Below are 16552 nucleotides of genomic sequence, written 5' to 3'. Positions count from 1 at the left end.
ATCAGAAATAACAAGATTAGTTTTAGAATGTTTCACAAGCGTATGGTTTCATCTATTCCTGTTTTGTACTTGACTTATTATTAATCAGAACTCCAACTCCCTCTTTCTCCACACTCCCAACATCCACCACCAAACACCTTCTTCTCCACCCTACTAACATCCACCCAGATTCAACTGTCATTCTTCCATTTATACTCCCAGCCATTCAAAAGCTCAGCCAATCATCCAGCATTCTACTGCTCATGTACTCCCCCCTCCTCTTTCACTCCACTTACCATATGTCTTCTATATAAACAGCACTTACCATATTTACACTATAAGCAGGAACATCACAGTGTTCAGTAAACAAGTCATCTGGAAGTGGCTTTTGTCTTAACTAAAGTGAAGCCTAAGTATGTTTAACAGCCTTTGCTAGCATTCTTCTCTTATTACCTTTGGCTCCCCATCTAAATTTGGACTGTAAGCTTTTGGGGCCAGGGATCTGTGCTTCATTTTTGGTACTCTGTAAAATACAGAAAATTCCTTATTTATTAGGAGCAGCAGATGAGTAGCCTTGTCCTACTCTGGTGAAAGCAATGGCATAACATTGAAGTCAATAGAGAATATGAAGCTGACTTTTAAAAAAAAGCACAAGGGAGCACTTCTGGGGATTATAATATAGGATAATGTTATTAATGTATGGGTTTTGAAAAGAAATTACCGTTCAAACAGATTCCAAAGGAGCCCCTCACATGCACAGCCTATACACAGAAGATTCTTCTTGACAAGCATCTGAGTCATATGTAGGCTAAGCTCTCTCTCTGTCAACCAAATTACTAATTGTTTGAAATATCTTATACGCATATATATATCTGAGGTGTTTTAATTGTGCTGTCCCTGCTACACTGGATGTTAGTATTGTTATGGGATTGTGCTGGATGACCTTTTGTGGTTCCTTCCAGCCAGGTGATTCTTGATTGTTCGAGTGTGGTATGCCAAACTGGTTGAACTGGTAGGATTGCTGGAGATTGCCTTTATGGACCTGGCCATGTGGCTAAGTACCGTTCCTTTGTTATGGAGATTGCTCTCAGTGGTTGGGTTCTGCAGGAAGGAGGGAGTCATTTCGGAATGAGGCTTAGTTTCCCTCATCTGTGTGGGAGATGATGTCATCAAGCTGTCTTGTGAAGAAGCTGCAGGTTTAGAAAAAAGAAAACTGGAAGAGTCTGAGGACAGAGCTGGGTTTTTTGTTTTTTTTGTTTGGGCTCTGGTAGATCTGGTAGATGTTTCCCTATAGACCTGATGTGAGAGCAGTGGGTTGTTATTGGAGTGTTAAGCTATGAACCTCCACCTATGCTCAAACTGTGTATTTGTAAATAAAGGAATGTATAACAAAACATCAGAACTTCTGGTGACCCTTTAAAAGGAAACTAAGCCTGATTCCAATCTTGAAATATCACTGCTTGGAGAATTAGGGTGAGTGTAACATTGGTTTTAGAAGTGGGACTGTGTTTCCTTGGGGAGAAAGTGAGGGATGTTTGGTCTGAGCTAGAATGGAGGAAGGGCAGCATCACTCCAAGACCAAATGAAGTTGATGTTCCAGCAGAACCAACAGCAAATGGAAGTCTTGGGACATCAACGAATGGAGGCCTCTCTGCAGCTTAATGATGAAACACAACTGAAGTAGGCTGGAAGCTGCAAGAGGTTAAATCTAGTTATGGAATTCTCAGTAGGGGGTTGGTGAGAAGCATCCAGGAAGTGGGTGAATAGCTGTCTCAGATGAACTCTTAAGATGTTTGAGTCAGTATTTGAATATTAAAAGGATTTGACTAACTTGAAACAGGTCACCAGAAATGAAAATGAAAAGTTGCACAAAGATCTACAGGAACTAGGGGTGCTTCCAGACAATCTGTTTATTGAGCATTCATTCAGATTTGTTTGGAGGGAGATTAGGGGTAGAGACACATTTACTGTTCTCCTGATTCCAGTGTGTCTTTACCTCTCTTTTCTGAAAACGGAGGAACACAACACTAGTCAAAAACCTAGCCCTTTTTTACTGTAAAACCTGGTGGCATCAGTTTGAATGTGTGTGTTTTTAGTTGCTTTAAAGAGATTTTGCAGCTGATTGGCAAATCAACCCGTTTCCCCTCCAGGTGTGGCCTATGGAAATGCTTTGCTGTAGGTAACTAGTGTGCTCACAGCCTAAATGGCGTTGGCAATTTAATGAGCATTCAATCTCATTTGTTTCCAGGGATGTTGTGTCAAATCAAGTATTATCCTGGACTTTCCAGTTCACTTTCCTTATATAAAAAAAGTCTGATCTCTTGGGAAAATTGGGTTTCTTGTGCAAGAGCTCCCGATCAGCTATAACTGTGCAACCTGGATTTGCCTTTGTGTGATTCAATGCCACCTGGAAATAGTGACCATCTGGAAACACCCTAGCAAGCCAAAGGAAAGTAAACTGCAGGAGGTTAAGCAAGAGTGGCAGCTCACCCTCGGGAGCAAGTGGCTTGGTGGGGGACCAGCAATTTGCAGTCACAGGTAAAGAACACCCTCCCACACCTGCATGGAAAAACTCTTATAGATTTCTCTATCCTATATGCTCCCCATAAATTTTAGTGGGAGAAGGCAAACCATAGCAGCTGGAGTAGACTAGAAGCCAACTCTTCGTGATAACAAGAAAACTTGTGAAGCCTGTCTCTCCCAGTTTGAAATAATCTCCATGGACTCTGAGAGGTCATCCAGCTCAGCCCCCAGTCCTACAACAGTACTGAAAGGAAGCTGTCCAGATCTCAGATTCTATAAATTCATTTAAATACGCCCCAAACAACTGAGACATTTACATGTAACTGGTTTATATTAGTAGCTGGACAAACCATGCTTTTTAAAAGGACAGCAAATTGGATGTTGTCCCCCCGGTTACTCTTTTATCAATAATTATCAGTAAAGAGGGGAAAAACCAGCTTCCATTCCACATGCAAAATATAAATTATCAAAGAGTCCCACCCACTCACCAAATAATCTAAAAAAGCCAAATGCTCCTGGAATTCAAGGAGCCAAACAACAGAGTCTTGATTGTTAAGTATGTATATACAGGAACTATTTGATAGCCTGAGACTATTAGCTGGTTCCATATCCCTTGGGAGATTTGTTTTTAGTTTCCTAGAGTCATGGACTCTCCAGAACACTGCAGCTTAAAGCAGCTGTTTGCTGGGTTTGAGCATTGCTTCTTTCACAAGACAAATGCCAAGGACATGTGTGTGCATATGGTGTTGCCTACTAAACCTACTCTGTGAATATGCATTCATGCTTATTGATTATGCAAGGGTATTTTTTCCCAGTTGTGTGTTGGAAACAGTTAGGAATACCAGTTAAGCAGTTAGTTCAGATAGGAGGGTTTTTGCCTTAGTGGCACAGACTCAGTGCCATGTAGGCATGATGTGCTATTCGCAGGCCAGCTTCCCATCAAAGCTGGACAGGGCAATGGCAAAGGCTTGCACAGCACAAAGTGGGTAGTTGAAGTCCATGGTAAAAGCATCATCAGCTACACGGCCAAACTGCAGGACAATGTAGGAAAAGAGATAAAGACACCATCAGTTCAGCAGATGGACCAAAATCAGTCCATGCTACAATGTCATAAAAACAGAAATGGTAATGGCAATTTTTGGTCCTCTGTGCCAGGGAATGTGCCCCTCTGGTTGAAAAAGATTCCTCACCCCTAGCCTGCAACCTTGAGAGGAGAGGGATTCAGGAGAAAGCCAATTCCCAGAGTAGTTAAACCTTTATCTCTCATTCCCACTCCCACCCCTCCAAATCTAGTTGTATTTCTCTCAACCAGACAGTTCAATTTTATTATCATGACATAACTGCCTCTTCACATTTGAATGGAACCTGGATGTTTCAAAGATTTTGTCACCAGATATTAATTCCCAGAGGAAGTCTGGAGGGAACAGGTTTACTACCGTATGGCTTGTATCTGTTCTTCCAGTGCTGAGGCAGTATGGCTCATATGAAGCTGAACAAAACCTTTTTATTCAGGAGTCAGGACACTCCTATTCAAATGCTAAGGAGAAGAGAGCATGATGGGACAGAGAAGAGCACAGCAGAGTTCAGGAGTTGACTGGCCACCTGCTGGGCAATGAATGCCTGTTTCTTTTTCAACAGAGCTACCACGTAAGTACATTTCTTTTTCCAGCTGGATGGACAGAGCACAAGTCCCAATATGTGCTGCCTTCCACCAAGAGACCTGCCCCCTCACCAGAATTCCTAAACAAGACATTTGTGGCATTCTAGAGGTCTCTCTGACTCACTGCTTCAATCGTGACTCCCTTTGTTACCAGTGAGGGTAACAAGAAATCTGTAAAAATAACTGGGGGCCCAAGCAGGTTCTTTCTGTCCTGTAATCCTACACCCAGGCAGTAACATCCCCTGATTGGGCTGGACAGGTGACAAGCAGACAAGTCATACACTCTGCAAAATTGTTTGGCTGCTTCTGTTTGTTGCTTCAATGTGCATTCCACAGAGTGCCCATAGCCCTAGCACTCACAAGGGGGAGTGCCATAATTATAATATTTTGTCCTCATTTTGTATTAGAGTAACTGTTTTGAGCATCGATCCATACATGACCAAACTACACATGCCCACAAAGGGCCAGAATCTCACAGTCACACAGTGCAGACCACTGGATTTCTAAAGAGTAGGGATTCTATGGGCACAAATTTGCAGAATAACTTAGCATGTTGGATAGATATTGGAGACTTTTGAACTCATTAATCACAGGGTGTGGGCTATGTTTTCCAATGTGGTTCAAATGAATGCTTTCACTAGGGGCCAAACTAGATGAAACACAAGTAGCAGTTCATGCAAGTAGCAGTTGCCTGAATGGCTTTTAAGCATTGAATACTGTGTGGTGAGTGAATGTGTGGGTGAGTGAATAAGAGAAAGAGGGAGAGGAGGACACGCAGAGCTTGGAAAGTTACTTTTTTTAACTACAACTCCCATCAGCCCCAGCCAGCACGGCCACTGGATTGGGCTGATAGGAACTGTAGTTCAAAAAAGTAACTTTTCCAAGCTCTGGACACTGGTAGATGAGGGTAGGGAGGGCTTTAGCTCTGTACCCCCTGCTGTGGTCCCAACTGAGACTGGCCCTTTATGTCTACTATTTGCATTGGAAGAAAAGCTTGTATTGGCATGAACAGAAGCTTTTCACCCCGACACAAAATAACAGGTGGATCAGTGTGCGATTCTATGATCAGTTTTCCTGGCATAGCAACCCCTAAGTGAGCTTTACCTCTGACTTGTATGTTCAAGGAATAGATCAAAGGTTGACAGTGATTTGGAAACCCTTGGCAAGATCAGGAGCTCTTTGCTTATCCTTTGCCACCCTTAGATTAGCGATTGTGTAATTGTTGTTATCCCTTGAGGATATTCATAGTTCCATAGGGAAACTTATGAGCTATGTGAGTGACCCAAGTCAATAATCAGTTGAATATGGGTTAAATATCCTGGAATCCCTTGTTCTGTCTAAAGAACATGCTAACTCAAAATAACATCATAATTATAATAAAAAAAACCTTTCTGAATCTTAATTGTATAAATAAGTCTAGCTCTGTTTGCACATGCCTCTCAACTGGTATCAGTGCAGACTCTGGCAGCTTGTACCCCAAGGTGTTTCTTCACCAATGGGAAAATCAGAGCACTTCTCCTGAGTTGGAGGCTACTTATTGACTGGGGAATTAGTCCCAAAGCTGTACCCTTTATTGGCCATTTTGGATGTAGGCTCTTCTGAAACTGGATTACTATCTTGAGTAATCAGAACACCCTGTGCATTCTTCAGAGTTTATGAGTTTCTCACAAGTTAATGTTCAGAAGTGTGCAGCATATTCAATCTCAAAAAAAAAAATGCAAAGACAAAACAAAACATGCATCTGGCTCTAAGCCATTTTGGGGAGCCAAGATGCCTAGCAAAGAGCTCAAAACCTTATTATTCCAATCTGCCTACTGTCATGCTCCCTCTAGTGGATCAGTGCTGCATTCCTTAGGCAACCTCCTTAGAGAGTTTGTTGCTGATTCAGGTCTGGCTGTAAAACCATTTCCATGTTGTGATTACAGGGTACAGACTGCAGGAAAGTTCTTCTGACTGCAGATAGGTCAAGTAGCCTTGCGTATGGAAACTGGACATTCTATCCTGATCTGAAAGTTCTGCTCCCACGCAAGCATCCCAGATAGCTGCCCAGCTTCCTTGATGTTTATCTGTGTGCTCCAAAAATCTAAAGGGTGCACCTGGTTTTCTTCAGGCCTAAATCACCATTAGGGCAACTTATTTCCAAACTCTCCTGTCTTTTTTTGTGTGTGTGTGGTCATCATAGATTAGTCGTGATTTACACATGTACTCTGGGACATGGTTGCCCTTTGGAAAAAGAAGCTGCACAGAGGCAACTCCATGTGGCAAGCCATTCATGAGAAAGAACTTCCCATGTAATCACAGAAATTTTCACCATGCCATCATGTGGTCCTATTTTTCATCTTACTCTTCTCCTGGAAGCTGGTTTCACACAACTGCAGTGTCAAGTGGCTACCATGTCATGTGTCGGTCAGGCTTGAAATGGTAATCTGAGTATGCCATTATGCACCAATGTGCCCACTTACTAAGCCATGGCAAATAGTTCTTTTGATGGCGTTATGTGATCAGTCCTCATACAGAAAAGAGCAATGTCAAAAGCATCTGCTTATCTAGCCTTTTGCATGACCTGCCTCCAATTTTGATTGGATCTCTAATTATTGTTTACAATGAACCAACATCCAAATCTGTGTAGAGAGAAATAAACCCCAACACAGGTTATATAATAACACTATCACTGTGCCTATCTGATCTGCTGTTCAGGTTACAAATCAAGCTGTCTTGCACTTTAAATCTTTCAGGGTGCAATCCAAACCATGGCTGCTGCCTGGGATGACTTAACTGAGCAGCAGGGCCACCACTACAACCACAGCCCTGCTGCTCATGCTGGCCAGGGACAGAGGAGAGAGGCAAATTGCTGCTCCAGCTTGGAGCTGGTGCAATGATTGAGCTCAAATCAGATCCAATGCCATCATGTGATAGCAGTGGGACTGGCTTATGATTCAGTATATCCTGGGCTGGGTCAGCCCCTCCCTCTCTCCCAGCACACCCCATTTCAGCACTTTCCGGAGGCTACCATTGCTGAAGATCCCACCTGTCAGCACTTGCCCCTGCATATTTGGTGGGTGAAATAGGGACCACCATGCTGGTGGAGTGATGCCGGAGTCACTCTACAGGTGGAGACCGGTGGAGGCCAGGGGGGGGCTAGGTTGAGGGACACCTCTGTCCAGTCCTACCCCACCCAGCTTGAACGGCAGTGTAAAATGGCACTTGACATTATACCTATTCCATGAACCCATGGATTGTTTCAACATGTACAAAGAGTTCCTGTAAGGGGCAGTCATGTGACCATTCCTATCTTCTCCTTTAAGGTTCAGAGGAAGGTTCACTGTGATGGCTTACAGGATTGTGAGCCAGACATGGAACCCTAGGGCCTTAAAAATCAAGTTGGCCAAACAGGTGCTGGTGGGGAGCCTTTTCAGTCCGAGGAACACATTCCCTTCTGGAGAACCATCCTTTAGGGGGCCTCATGCCAGTGGTACGTGGGGCCAGAGGCAAAAGTGGACAAGGCAAAGGGTGTGACTCTTGTGTTTCGTCAGAATGCTTCATTCCAGCCACACAAGATTTCTACACAGACACACATACTTCTCTTCATCCTCCATCCAGGCAGGCAAGAGACATTGTTACAGTTCAAGGATGCATTCCAACCAGGCAAAAGCCCAGGAGGAGTGCATGCAGCAGGGTTTGAGAGGGGTGTGGTGTGGGGAGAGGACATACCTAGTGACAGTTCTGAGGGCTCAATCAAGAGTTACACTGGGGCACATTTGGCTTCTGGGCCTGAGATTTCCCACCCTGGTGCTTGACACTCTCCACATACATAGGTACCAATGGAAACTTGCATCCTATCCTGGGCCTCATAGCCATTTGCTGGAGATATTCATTGGAACCACAGTGTGGGTGGTGGCGGTGTAAGGTTAAATCTCCTCATGCAATGCAATCCCAATCCTGCTTGACCACCCCATACACACACATACAGGCAGCAATTTGAATATTTTAAACTATGCACTCATTGCTTACACACAACGAATGCCACACATCTAGTTTGGTCCTTTCCACCAGGTAATGGGTGTGGAACACTTCAGCATGGGAGAAAAATGAGCATGTGTGAATGTATCCCTATTGCCTCAGTCTTAACTAGGACTCCCGGTCGCTGCCACAAAAGTATGATCCTCGTCTCCTGGGACGAGCCTTTTTTCAAAGTGGGAATCCAACCGTGCACATGGCATTATCCATGCTGGCCCTGCCTTTGTTCCTCTCAGCAGTGTGGATGAGTGGAAGACCAGCAGGAGCAGCTTAAACAGGTAAGCAAAAAAAGAGGGGGGAGACACATACCACAACTTCCCCCACAGCTCTTGGTGGGAGCTTCTTTTTTTCATGATACAGACTGCAATGGAGATTGCAGCACAAAGGCAGGACCCTATCTAAAATCCGCCATGCACCTGCTTCTTGGTAAAGTCTGCCTGGTGGTCCAAAGACAATTCCCTGCCTGTGGGGATTGGATGTGCTGAAACAGTGCATGTGACCCCTCCAGGCTGTCTTCATCATACAGGCTGACTAGGCTGCCATTGGGGACAACACAATTAAAGGGACACCTACCAGCCAGAAGCAGTGTGAACGGCCAGGTTCTCATGCCGCTTTCTGCTTGACTGGAGTGTATAACACAGTGCCCCTCTGTGATTCCCTGTGCAGGGATGCCCCTGCTCCACCCTCACAACTTTGCCTAGTGCAGCAATAGCTCCTGAGTCGATCCTATTTGACCTCCTAAACGAGAACAATGTGGTGGCATCTAAGGAGGTCTACCTTCACTCTCATGCGCCAACAGTTGCATGGGACTTACGGTCATTGCTGTGCACAATCTGGAAGTTCTTGACAGAGGCACGAGTAACTCTACCATGGAAGTTCAGCACATAGGACTGGGTGTCATCATTCCAAACTGGAGCTTTGTTATGTAGTTCAATTAAGTTGTCCATTATCCTGTTCTTCCATCTGATGAGCAGCCCGTCATTATCCTGGCAAGAAGTGAGACAGGCACAACAGTAAGTAATTCAAAAACACACCTTTGTGTCTCCCAGTCTTCTTGCTAGCAGTATGGTGTTATAGTGATATACTCTTTTCCTTTTTTTTTTAAAGCTAGAAAAATATTTTGGCAAGAATGAGAAGACTGATTAAAAAAATTAAAACAAGGTCATAAAAGGCACCCACTACCAGGGTTATAGTGAATATGTACTGACCTGCAAATGGACCCATCCGCAAGAGCAGGTGCTGCTAGTGTAACCAAAATGTAGTGGGATATAGATATAGTAAAAGTGCAGAAAGTGCAAAATAGAAAAAGTGCAAAATAGAAAGTCAACCTCAATTCCTCTTGTAACTTATGATTGCAGAACCATAATTGGGTAGCACTCTCTTATTAAGGTAACAAGATACTGGTGACTTCAAGATTGGATTAGTGCAATACACTCTATGAGGAGGTTCCCTTTTACTTGATCCAGAAACTGCAGTTAGGGCAGACTGCAGCAGCCAGATTGCTGTCAGGCGTGAGACCCTGTCAGTATATAAGACCTCTGCTCAGGGATCTGTACTGGTTGCCGATTTGTTACCGGCCAAGTTCAAGGTGTTATTGTTGGCATATAAAGTCCTCAACAGTTTGGGACCAGCTTACTTGAGGGACCACCTTACCCCATATGTGCCCACTCAAGCACTTTGATCTGCAGAACAAATGCTGTTACAGGTGCCACATAATACTTTTTCTGCCCTTGTAAGAAATCATTCTTTTAGTGTGGCAGCACCTACTCGTTGGAACTCCCTGCCTATTGGCATCAGGCAGGCGCCTTCACTGTATTCTTCTCAGCACCTGCTTAAACCTTTTTTGTTTAGGCAAGCCTATCACATCCAGACACATAGATGTTGATGTGTTTTAAACTTTTTGATGTGTTCCTTTTTAATTGTTCTACATATGTTTTAATTATTTGTTTTTAACTGTTTTATTGATAATTTCAAAGTTTTTTTGTAAACCACTTAGAGATTTTAAGTGGTATATATATTTTGTTTAATAAAATAAATATTAAATGTGTGCATAGTTGTTCAGTCAAGCCACATGAGCGGAATTTGGGAACCTGTGAAAGTCATGATTTGTCAAAGCCTATAGTCTTTAGCCCTGGGGTCTCTAAGCCATGGGCCCCATGACACCCATAGATACCACCCCCCTGGTGCCTACCAAATCCCTTCCCATTTTTATTTTTTAAAATTGAGTTTTCTTGCAAGGGGAAGGGGGCTTTTTTGGGGAAAAATATATTGGTGGTGCTGAGCTGGCAGGAGAGTGCAGGCACCTTGCCACCTTATCTCTTTTCTGGTGTCTTGGATGAAGATTCTGTTGGTAACTTACATTTCGGGGTCGGATTGGCACTCTTTGATTGTCTGAATTCATTCCAGGGATAATCACTGTCATTTTTGTGTTTATGTTGTTTAAGTGTTTTGCTGTATTAGATTTATTTTAAGATGTGCCTGGGAGAACATGCCTTGGGCCTCGCAGGGAGATTTTCGGGGGCCCCAATTAACGTTGTGACGGGTAATGGGAGGTATGGCGTTGGGAGGAGAACGTGCCAGGTAAGGGGAACTCGTCCCAGACAAGTTGTGTCTGTGCCTTGTTCCGGTTCTCCTCCTATCCACAGGACTGTTGGTTGTACTGTCAGCCAGCTCTCGGATCTCCAGGTGCTGCTTTTAAATGCTAGGTCGGTCGTTAATAAAACCCCCCTTATCCACGATTTGATTGTGGAGAAGGGTGCCGACCTTGTGTGTATTACCGAAATCTGGGTGGGTGAGCAGGGAGGAGTTGCTCTTTCCCAGCTTTGCCCACCTGGGTATTCGGTGCAGCACTGTGGTAGATCTGAGGGCCGGGGAGGCGGGGTTGCTGTGGTCTATCGGAGTTCTTTCTCTCTCACTAAGCACCCTGTCCAGACGGCGACTGGTTTGGAGTGTCTTCATCTTGTGCTGGGCCAAGGAGACAGATTGGGAATACTATTGGTGTACCGCCCACCTTGCTGCCCAATGGCTTCCCTAGCTGAGCTGACGGAGATAGTCTCGGAGGTATTGTTGAGATCCCCCAGACTTGTGGTACTGGGGGATGTCAACATTCATGCCGAGGCTGTCTTGTTCGGGGCAGCTCAGGACTTCATGGCCTCCATGGCAACCATGGGGCTGTCTCAAGTTGCTACTGGCCCGACGCATGTATCAGGACATACTCTTGATTTGATCTTTGCCACTGGTCATGGAGATGGTGATCTGAGGGTGGGGTATTTTTCATCTACTCCATTGTCATGGACAGATCACCGCTTGCTGAGCTTTAGACTCACGGCAACCCTTTCCCTCTGCAGAGGTGGGGGACCTATTAAGTTGGTCCGCTCCCGGAGGCTTATGGATCCTGTTGCTTTCCAGAGCGCTCTGGGAGTTTTTCCGGCTGATAGCACTGGCGCTCCTGTCGAGGCCATGGTCGATCTGTGGAATGCGGAGATGACCCGGGCCATTGACATGATCGCTCCCGCGCGCCCCCTTCGGTGCAGAACTCAAACAGCACCGTGGTATACCCCGGAGCTGAGAGTGATGAAGCAAGAGAGAAGGAGGCTAGAGTGCAGGTGGAGGCGAACTCCTGACGGATGTAGTCATTCTTTGGTGAGTGCTTCCACTAAGTTGTTGTAAAAGCGGTTAGGGCGGCAAAAAAGTCATATTTTGCTGCCACCATTAGATCATCTCTTTGCCGCCCAGCGGAGCTTTTTAGGGTGGTACGAGGGCTTTTACATTCTGGTCCTCCTGATACTAAGGAAACATCGGAAGCTCGCTGCAACGAATTTGCGGAGCACTTCCAGGATAAGATTGCTTGCATCCGTCGGGACTTAGACTCTGATGTTATGACAGATGACTCCATTGAAGTGTCCAGAGCGCGGTCTTGTCCTTCATTGTTGGATGAGTTTCAGTTGGTGCAGCTCGAGGAAGTGGACAAGGTGCTTGGAATGGTGCGGGCGACCACGTCTGCCCTTGATCCTTGCCCATCTTGGCTGGTGAAGGCCAGCAGGGCTGTAACCACCGGCTGGGCGAAAGAGGTGATAAACGCCTCCTTGAGAGAGGGAGTAGTCCCTGGTAGTCTCAAGGAGGCAGTAGTGAGACCTCTTCTAAAGAAACCTTCTTTGGACCCAGATATTTTGAACAACTATAGTCCAGTGGCGAATGTCCCTTTTTTGGGCAAGGTCCTGGAGCGGGTGGTCGCCGGCCAGCTCCAGGCGCTCTTGGATGAAACCGATTATCTGGATCCGTTTCAATCCGGTTTTAGGCCTGGTTTTGGCACTGAAACAGCCTTGGTTGCCCTGTATGATGACCTTTGTCGGGAGAGGGACAGGGGGAGTGTGACCCTGTTGATTCTCCTTGATCTCTCAGCGGCGTTTGATACCATCGACCATGGTATCCTTCTGGGGAGGCTCGCGGAGTTGGGAGTTGGGGGCACTGCTTGGCAGTGGCTCTGCTCCTACTTAGCGGATCGTCGCCAGAAGGTAGTGCTTGGGGAACATTGCTCGACACCCTGGACTCTCCATTGTGGAGTCCCTCAGGGGTCGGTCTTGTCCCCCATGCTCTTTAACATCTACATGCAGCCTCTGGGTGCGGTCATCAGGAGTTTTGGAGTGCATTGCCATCAGTACGCTGATGACACGCAACTCTACTTCTCCTTTTCACCTTCTTCAGGTGAGGCTGTTGATGTGCTGAACCGTTGCCTAACCGCGATAATGGACTGGTGAGAGCTAATAAACTGAAACTTAATCCAGACAAGACTGAGACACTGTTGGTGAGCTCTTTACCTGCCCAGATGGTGGATGTTCATCCTGTTCTAGATGGGGTTACACTCCCCTTGAAGGAACAGGTTCGTAGCTTGGGGGTCCTTTTTGACCCTTCCTTGTCGCTTGAGGCTCAAGTGGCCTCGGTGGCACGGAATGCGTTTTACCATCTTCGCTTAGTAGCCCAACTACGCCCCTATCTGGACAGTGACGATCTCGCCTCAGTTGTTCACGCTCTGGTAACCTCTAGACTGGACTACTGTAATGCGCTCTATGTAGGGCTGCCCTTGAAGACCGTTCGGAAACTTCAGCTAGTGCAAAATGCGGCAGCCAGGTTGTTAACGAGGACCCGCTGGTCTGCGCATATAACACCTGTCCTGGCCCGCCTGCACTGGCTGCCTATTTGTTTCCGAGCCAGATTCAAGGTGCTGGTTTTGACCTATAAAGCCTTACACGGTGTGGGACCACAATACCTTGTGGAACGCCTCTCCCGCTATGAACCTACCCGTTCACTTCGTTCAATATCCAAGGCCCTCCTCCGGGTACCAACTCATCAGGATGCCCGGAGGATTGTTATTAGATCTAGGGCCTTTTCTGTAGTGGCCCCCGAACTGTGGAACAGCCTACCTGTGGAGATACGCCTGGCGCCTTCAGTACTTTCTTTTAGGCGCCAGGTTAAGACCTGGCTATACTCCCAGGCATTTTAATGTTCAATGTGTTTCATTTAATTTTTTTTTTTGTTTAACTTGTTGCTGATTTTATTGTAATTTTATTGTAATATTGTATTTTAATTTTGTTTTGTTCACCGCCCAGAGAGCTATTCGCTATGGGCGGTTTAAAAATGAAATAAATAAATAAAATAAATAAATAAATAAATTTTTCGAGGTCCCTTGAACCCTAATACATTTGTCTCCTGAAACAGAAACCCCAGAAGTTTTATAATTGAGTCATCACCATATATCCTCAAAACACAACCAGTTCACTTATATTCCCAGAACAGATTCCTGACAGCTTAAAGCAGCTATTATGTCAGTCCCAAGCTTGTGCTGTAACTTGAAAAGAGGTTAGCATACCACTGATTAAGAGAAAACTCATATTTCTGTGTTCTTAGCTTAGCAAGCATATTTGCCAGGAATGAGCAAACTTCATCATGTGGGGTCTACCTTGTTTTTTAATAGAGCCCAAGTTCCACCAAACAGAGCCAGCTGCAAAATTGTAGCTCAGGAAGGTGGGCATAGACTTAGAATTAAAGAACAGGGTGCCTCAGCTCAGAATTTGTTTTCAGGACCAAAACTGAGGTCCCAGTCCTTTCCTATAAAAATCCATTCCACATTTTGCCCCCATGCCAAGTTTTTTGTAGTGTCAAAATTCTAATTTTTTGGAGGGTGGTGGGGAGCATTTTTATTGTTGCTGTTTATAGTACTGGGAGCCAAAAATCCTTGCTGATCTACCATAAAGCACCAAGAGATCTATCAGTAGATCCTGATCTATCTTCTGCCTGCCCCTAGCCTAGAGAATGGAGGAGTTTTGGCTGATGATGTATACACAGGTGCTTGCACCTGGGGACTGCCCACATGATCTTTATTTTCTGATACTTAGAAGGGAGTGTGCCTTGCGAGAAGCACTGGAGTACTCAGGTCAATGAAAAGGGAGCAGGGCAAACTTCAGCCAGCTGTAGCCTTTGCTTTATCTGTCTGTGGATGCAGATACCTTTTGGTCCCACCGAGTATGGGATTCAAAATCAGCAAGATGTCACACTTGGCTGGACTGAAATCTCTTGGGGTGGTTAAAAAAGTCAGCAGGCTTAACAGGGACCTGGCCAGTGTGAGACATGTCTTGGAAACATCTAGATTGGATTATATGTATGTGTAAGATGCCTTTGAAAAGGCATAAGAAAAGTTTTGAGAAGCATAATTCCATCCCAACCTCAGATCCCTAGCCACTCCATGTAGAGTAGGCACTGAATATTTTCTTTGCTTTGGGGTGCACTTTGATTGGCCATTTGGATAGGCTTTATGGCTCTGTACCACTCAGGAACAGTTTTGTTGTGTTGTTTTTGCAGTGGGTGGTGAGTTCTCAAACTTCCCTTGATACAGATACCCATAAGCAAGAAACCTGATATGTTCTTGTCACTACAAGCAGACAGTGGTTGGAGGGGAAGACGCTCACATGCATGGCTCCTTACATAAACAACAGCTGCAAGCTCCTGACGCACGTTTGACCAATCAGCATTTGCTCTGTCGGGATTGATACCATTATCAAATGCTGTAAACCTAGTGCCCATCAAATTGGATCTAAAAGAAAGAGAGAGAGAAAAACCAGAAATCAGGCATGGGGTGTGGTTTTCAGAAAGCAGAAGCCCTGTGCACAATTGCCCCTTTTCTGTCTTGATATTAAAACACCATTCCTTTGAGACTCTGTATCAATGTGGGTGTAGCCTCCCTCCCTCTGCCTGTGTGTGTGTGTGTGTGTGTGTTAGGGAGGGAATATGTGAGTGGGATGGGAAGGGAGTGAAAAGGTCACTCAATCAGGGCATCTGCAGTATTTACAAATGTCCAGGCCTATGAAATTGTGACATGCCTCTCCTCTGCTCTGGCAAGAACCAGCCAAACCACTTCTGCCTTGCCCTCAGGGACAATCTGGGTACCAGATCTGATAACAGGATGTGTCTGGCTTGCTGGTCTAGCAGCATAATTCTTGACAAATCCCTGCACCAGGGGAAAGAGAGGCCACACGTTAAGAGAGGGGCTGTAATTTAGTGTAAGCTCATGCTTTGCATGCAAAAGGCCACAGAGTCGATCCCTAGCCTCTCTGGGTGGGGCTGGCAAAGACTGAAATCCCGGAGAGCCACTGGCAATCGGTGTACTTGATACCTTAAGCTAGATGGACCAATGATCTGACTCAATATAAGACAGCTTCCTGTGTTCTGATTCCATCCAGCTAAAAGCCCTGATTCTTATACAAGATCAAATGAACCATTCCTGCCACAATGAAAGGGAGAGAGATGCACATATCGCATATCTCAGTTCAATTAGTGCTTCCAATTACTGTCTCTGTCCTGGTTCAGCTCTTCTCATCAGTGTCTGAAATTGAGAGTTAAACCAAACAAACTCATTTCTTGTGTCTGAAGTATTGGATGCATTACCTTTTTGGTTTACCTGTGAGCACCATCTCCAATGCATATCTGCAAGGCATATTCCTGCCCCCCCGCATATCAGCTTATTTGCAATCAGAATGCTGCTACTTGGGAAGTCAGTATGAGACGCCCAAATAAGCGACAGAAAATGGCATAATAAAGAAGAGCAGGACTTTAGCTATACAACACCTGAGGCGCAATCCCGGGGATGAGAATCTGCCCCTCTTCTCAGCTTTCACCTCCAGGGGTATGCCAGGTGCTTGCCTGAATGCCCTTCATGTAGGGTTATGTTTTTTGCACATTACTACAATTGCCCCACACATGTAATGATGGGATGGCAAGCAAAAAGATTCATGCTGGAAGTGGCAAATGGTGCACATGAACAGTTTGTAAGGCACTAAAATATGCACGGGCCCACGATGAATCTGATGGTCACATGAATGA

At 45.3% G+C, this 16552-nt stretch overlaps 1 protein-coding gene across 5 annotated transcripts in view; it reads right to left on the bottom strand.

The window, feature by feature from the left end:
* TULP1 (TUB like protein 1) overlaps nucleotides 1-16552 on the bottom strand; it is a 74309-nt gene that overhangs the window by 17781 nt on the left and 39976 nt on the right. For 3 of the 5 annotated variants that reach the window (XM_061630403.1, XM_061630402.1, XM_061630405.1), the window contains 2 exons: nucleotides 15158-15266; nucleotides 8994-9165 (listed from right to left, as the gene is read on the bottom strand). In XM_061630403.1, the coding sequence (XP_061486387.1) occupies nucleotides 8994-9165; nucleotides 15158-15266 (281 nt within the window). Of the gene's footprint in view, nucleotides 1-2872; nucleotides 3550-8989; nucleotides 9166-15157; nucleotides 15267-16552 lie in introns of those variants that run through there. The other 2 variants (XM_061630406.1, XM_061630404.1) reach the window with 2 other exon arrangements.

This window comes from Rhineura floridana, chromosome 6 (genome assembly GCF_030035675.1).
Source record: "Rhineura floridana isolate rRhiFlo1 chromosome 6, rRhiFlo1.hap2, whole genome shotgun sequence".
In the NCBI taxonomy this organism is placed as follows: Eukaryota; Metazoa; Chordata; class Lepidosauria; order Squamata; family Rhineuridae; genus Rhineura; species Rhineura floridana.
The sequence above is the reverse complement of the archived record's forward strand: the minus strand, read 5'-3'. Positions and strand labels throughout refer to the sequence as shown.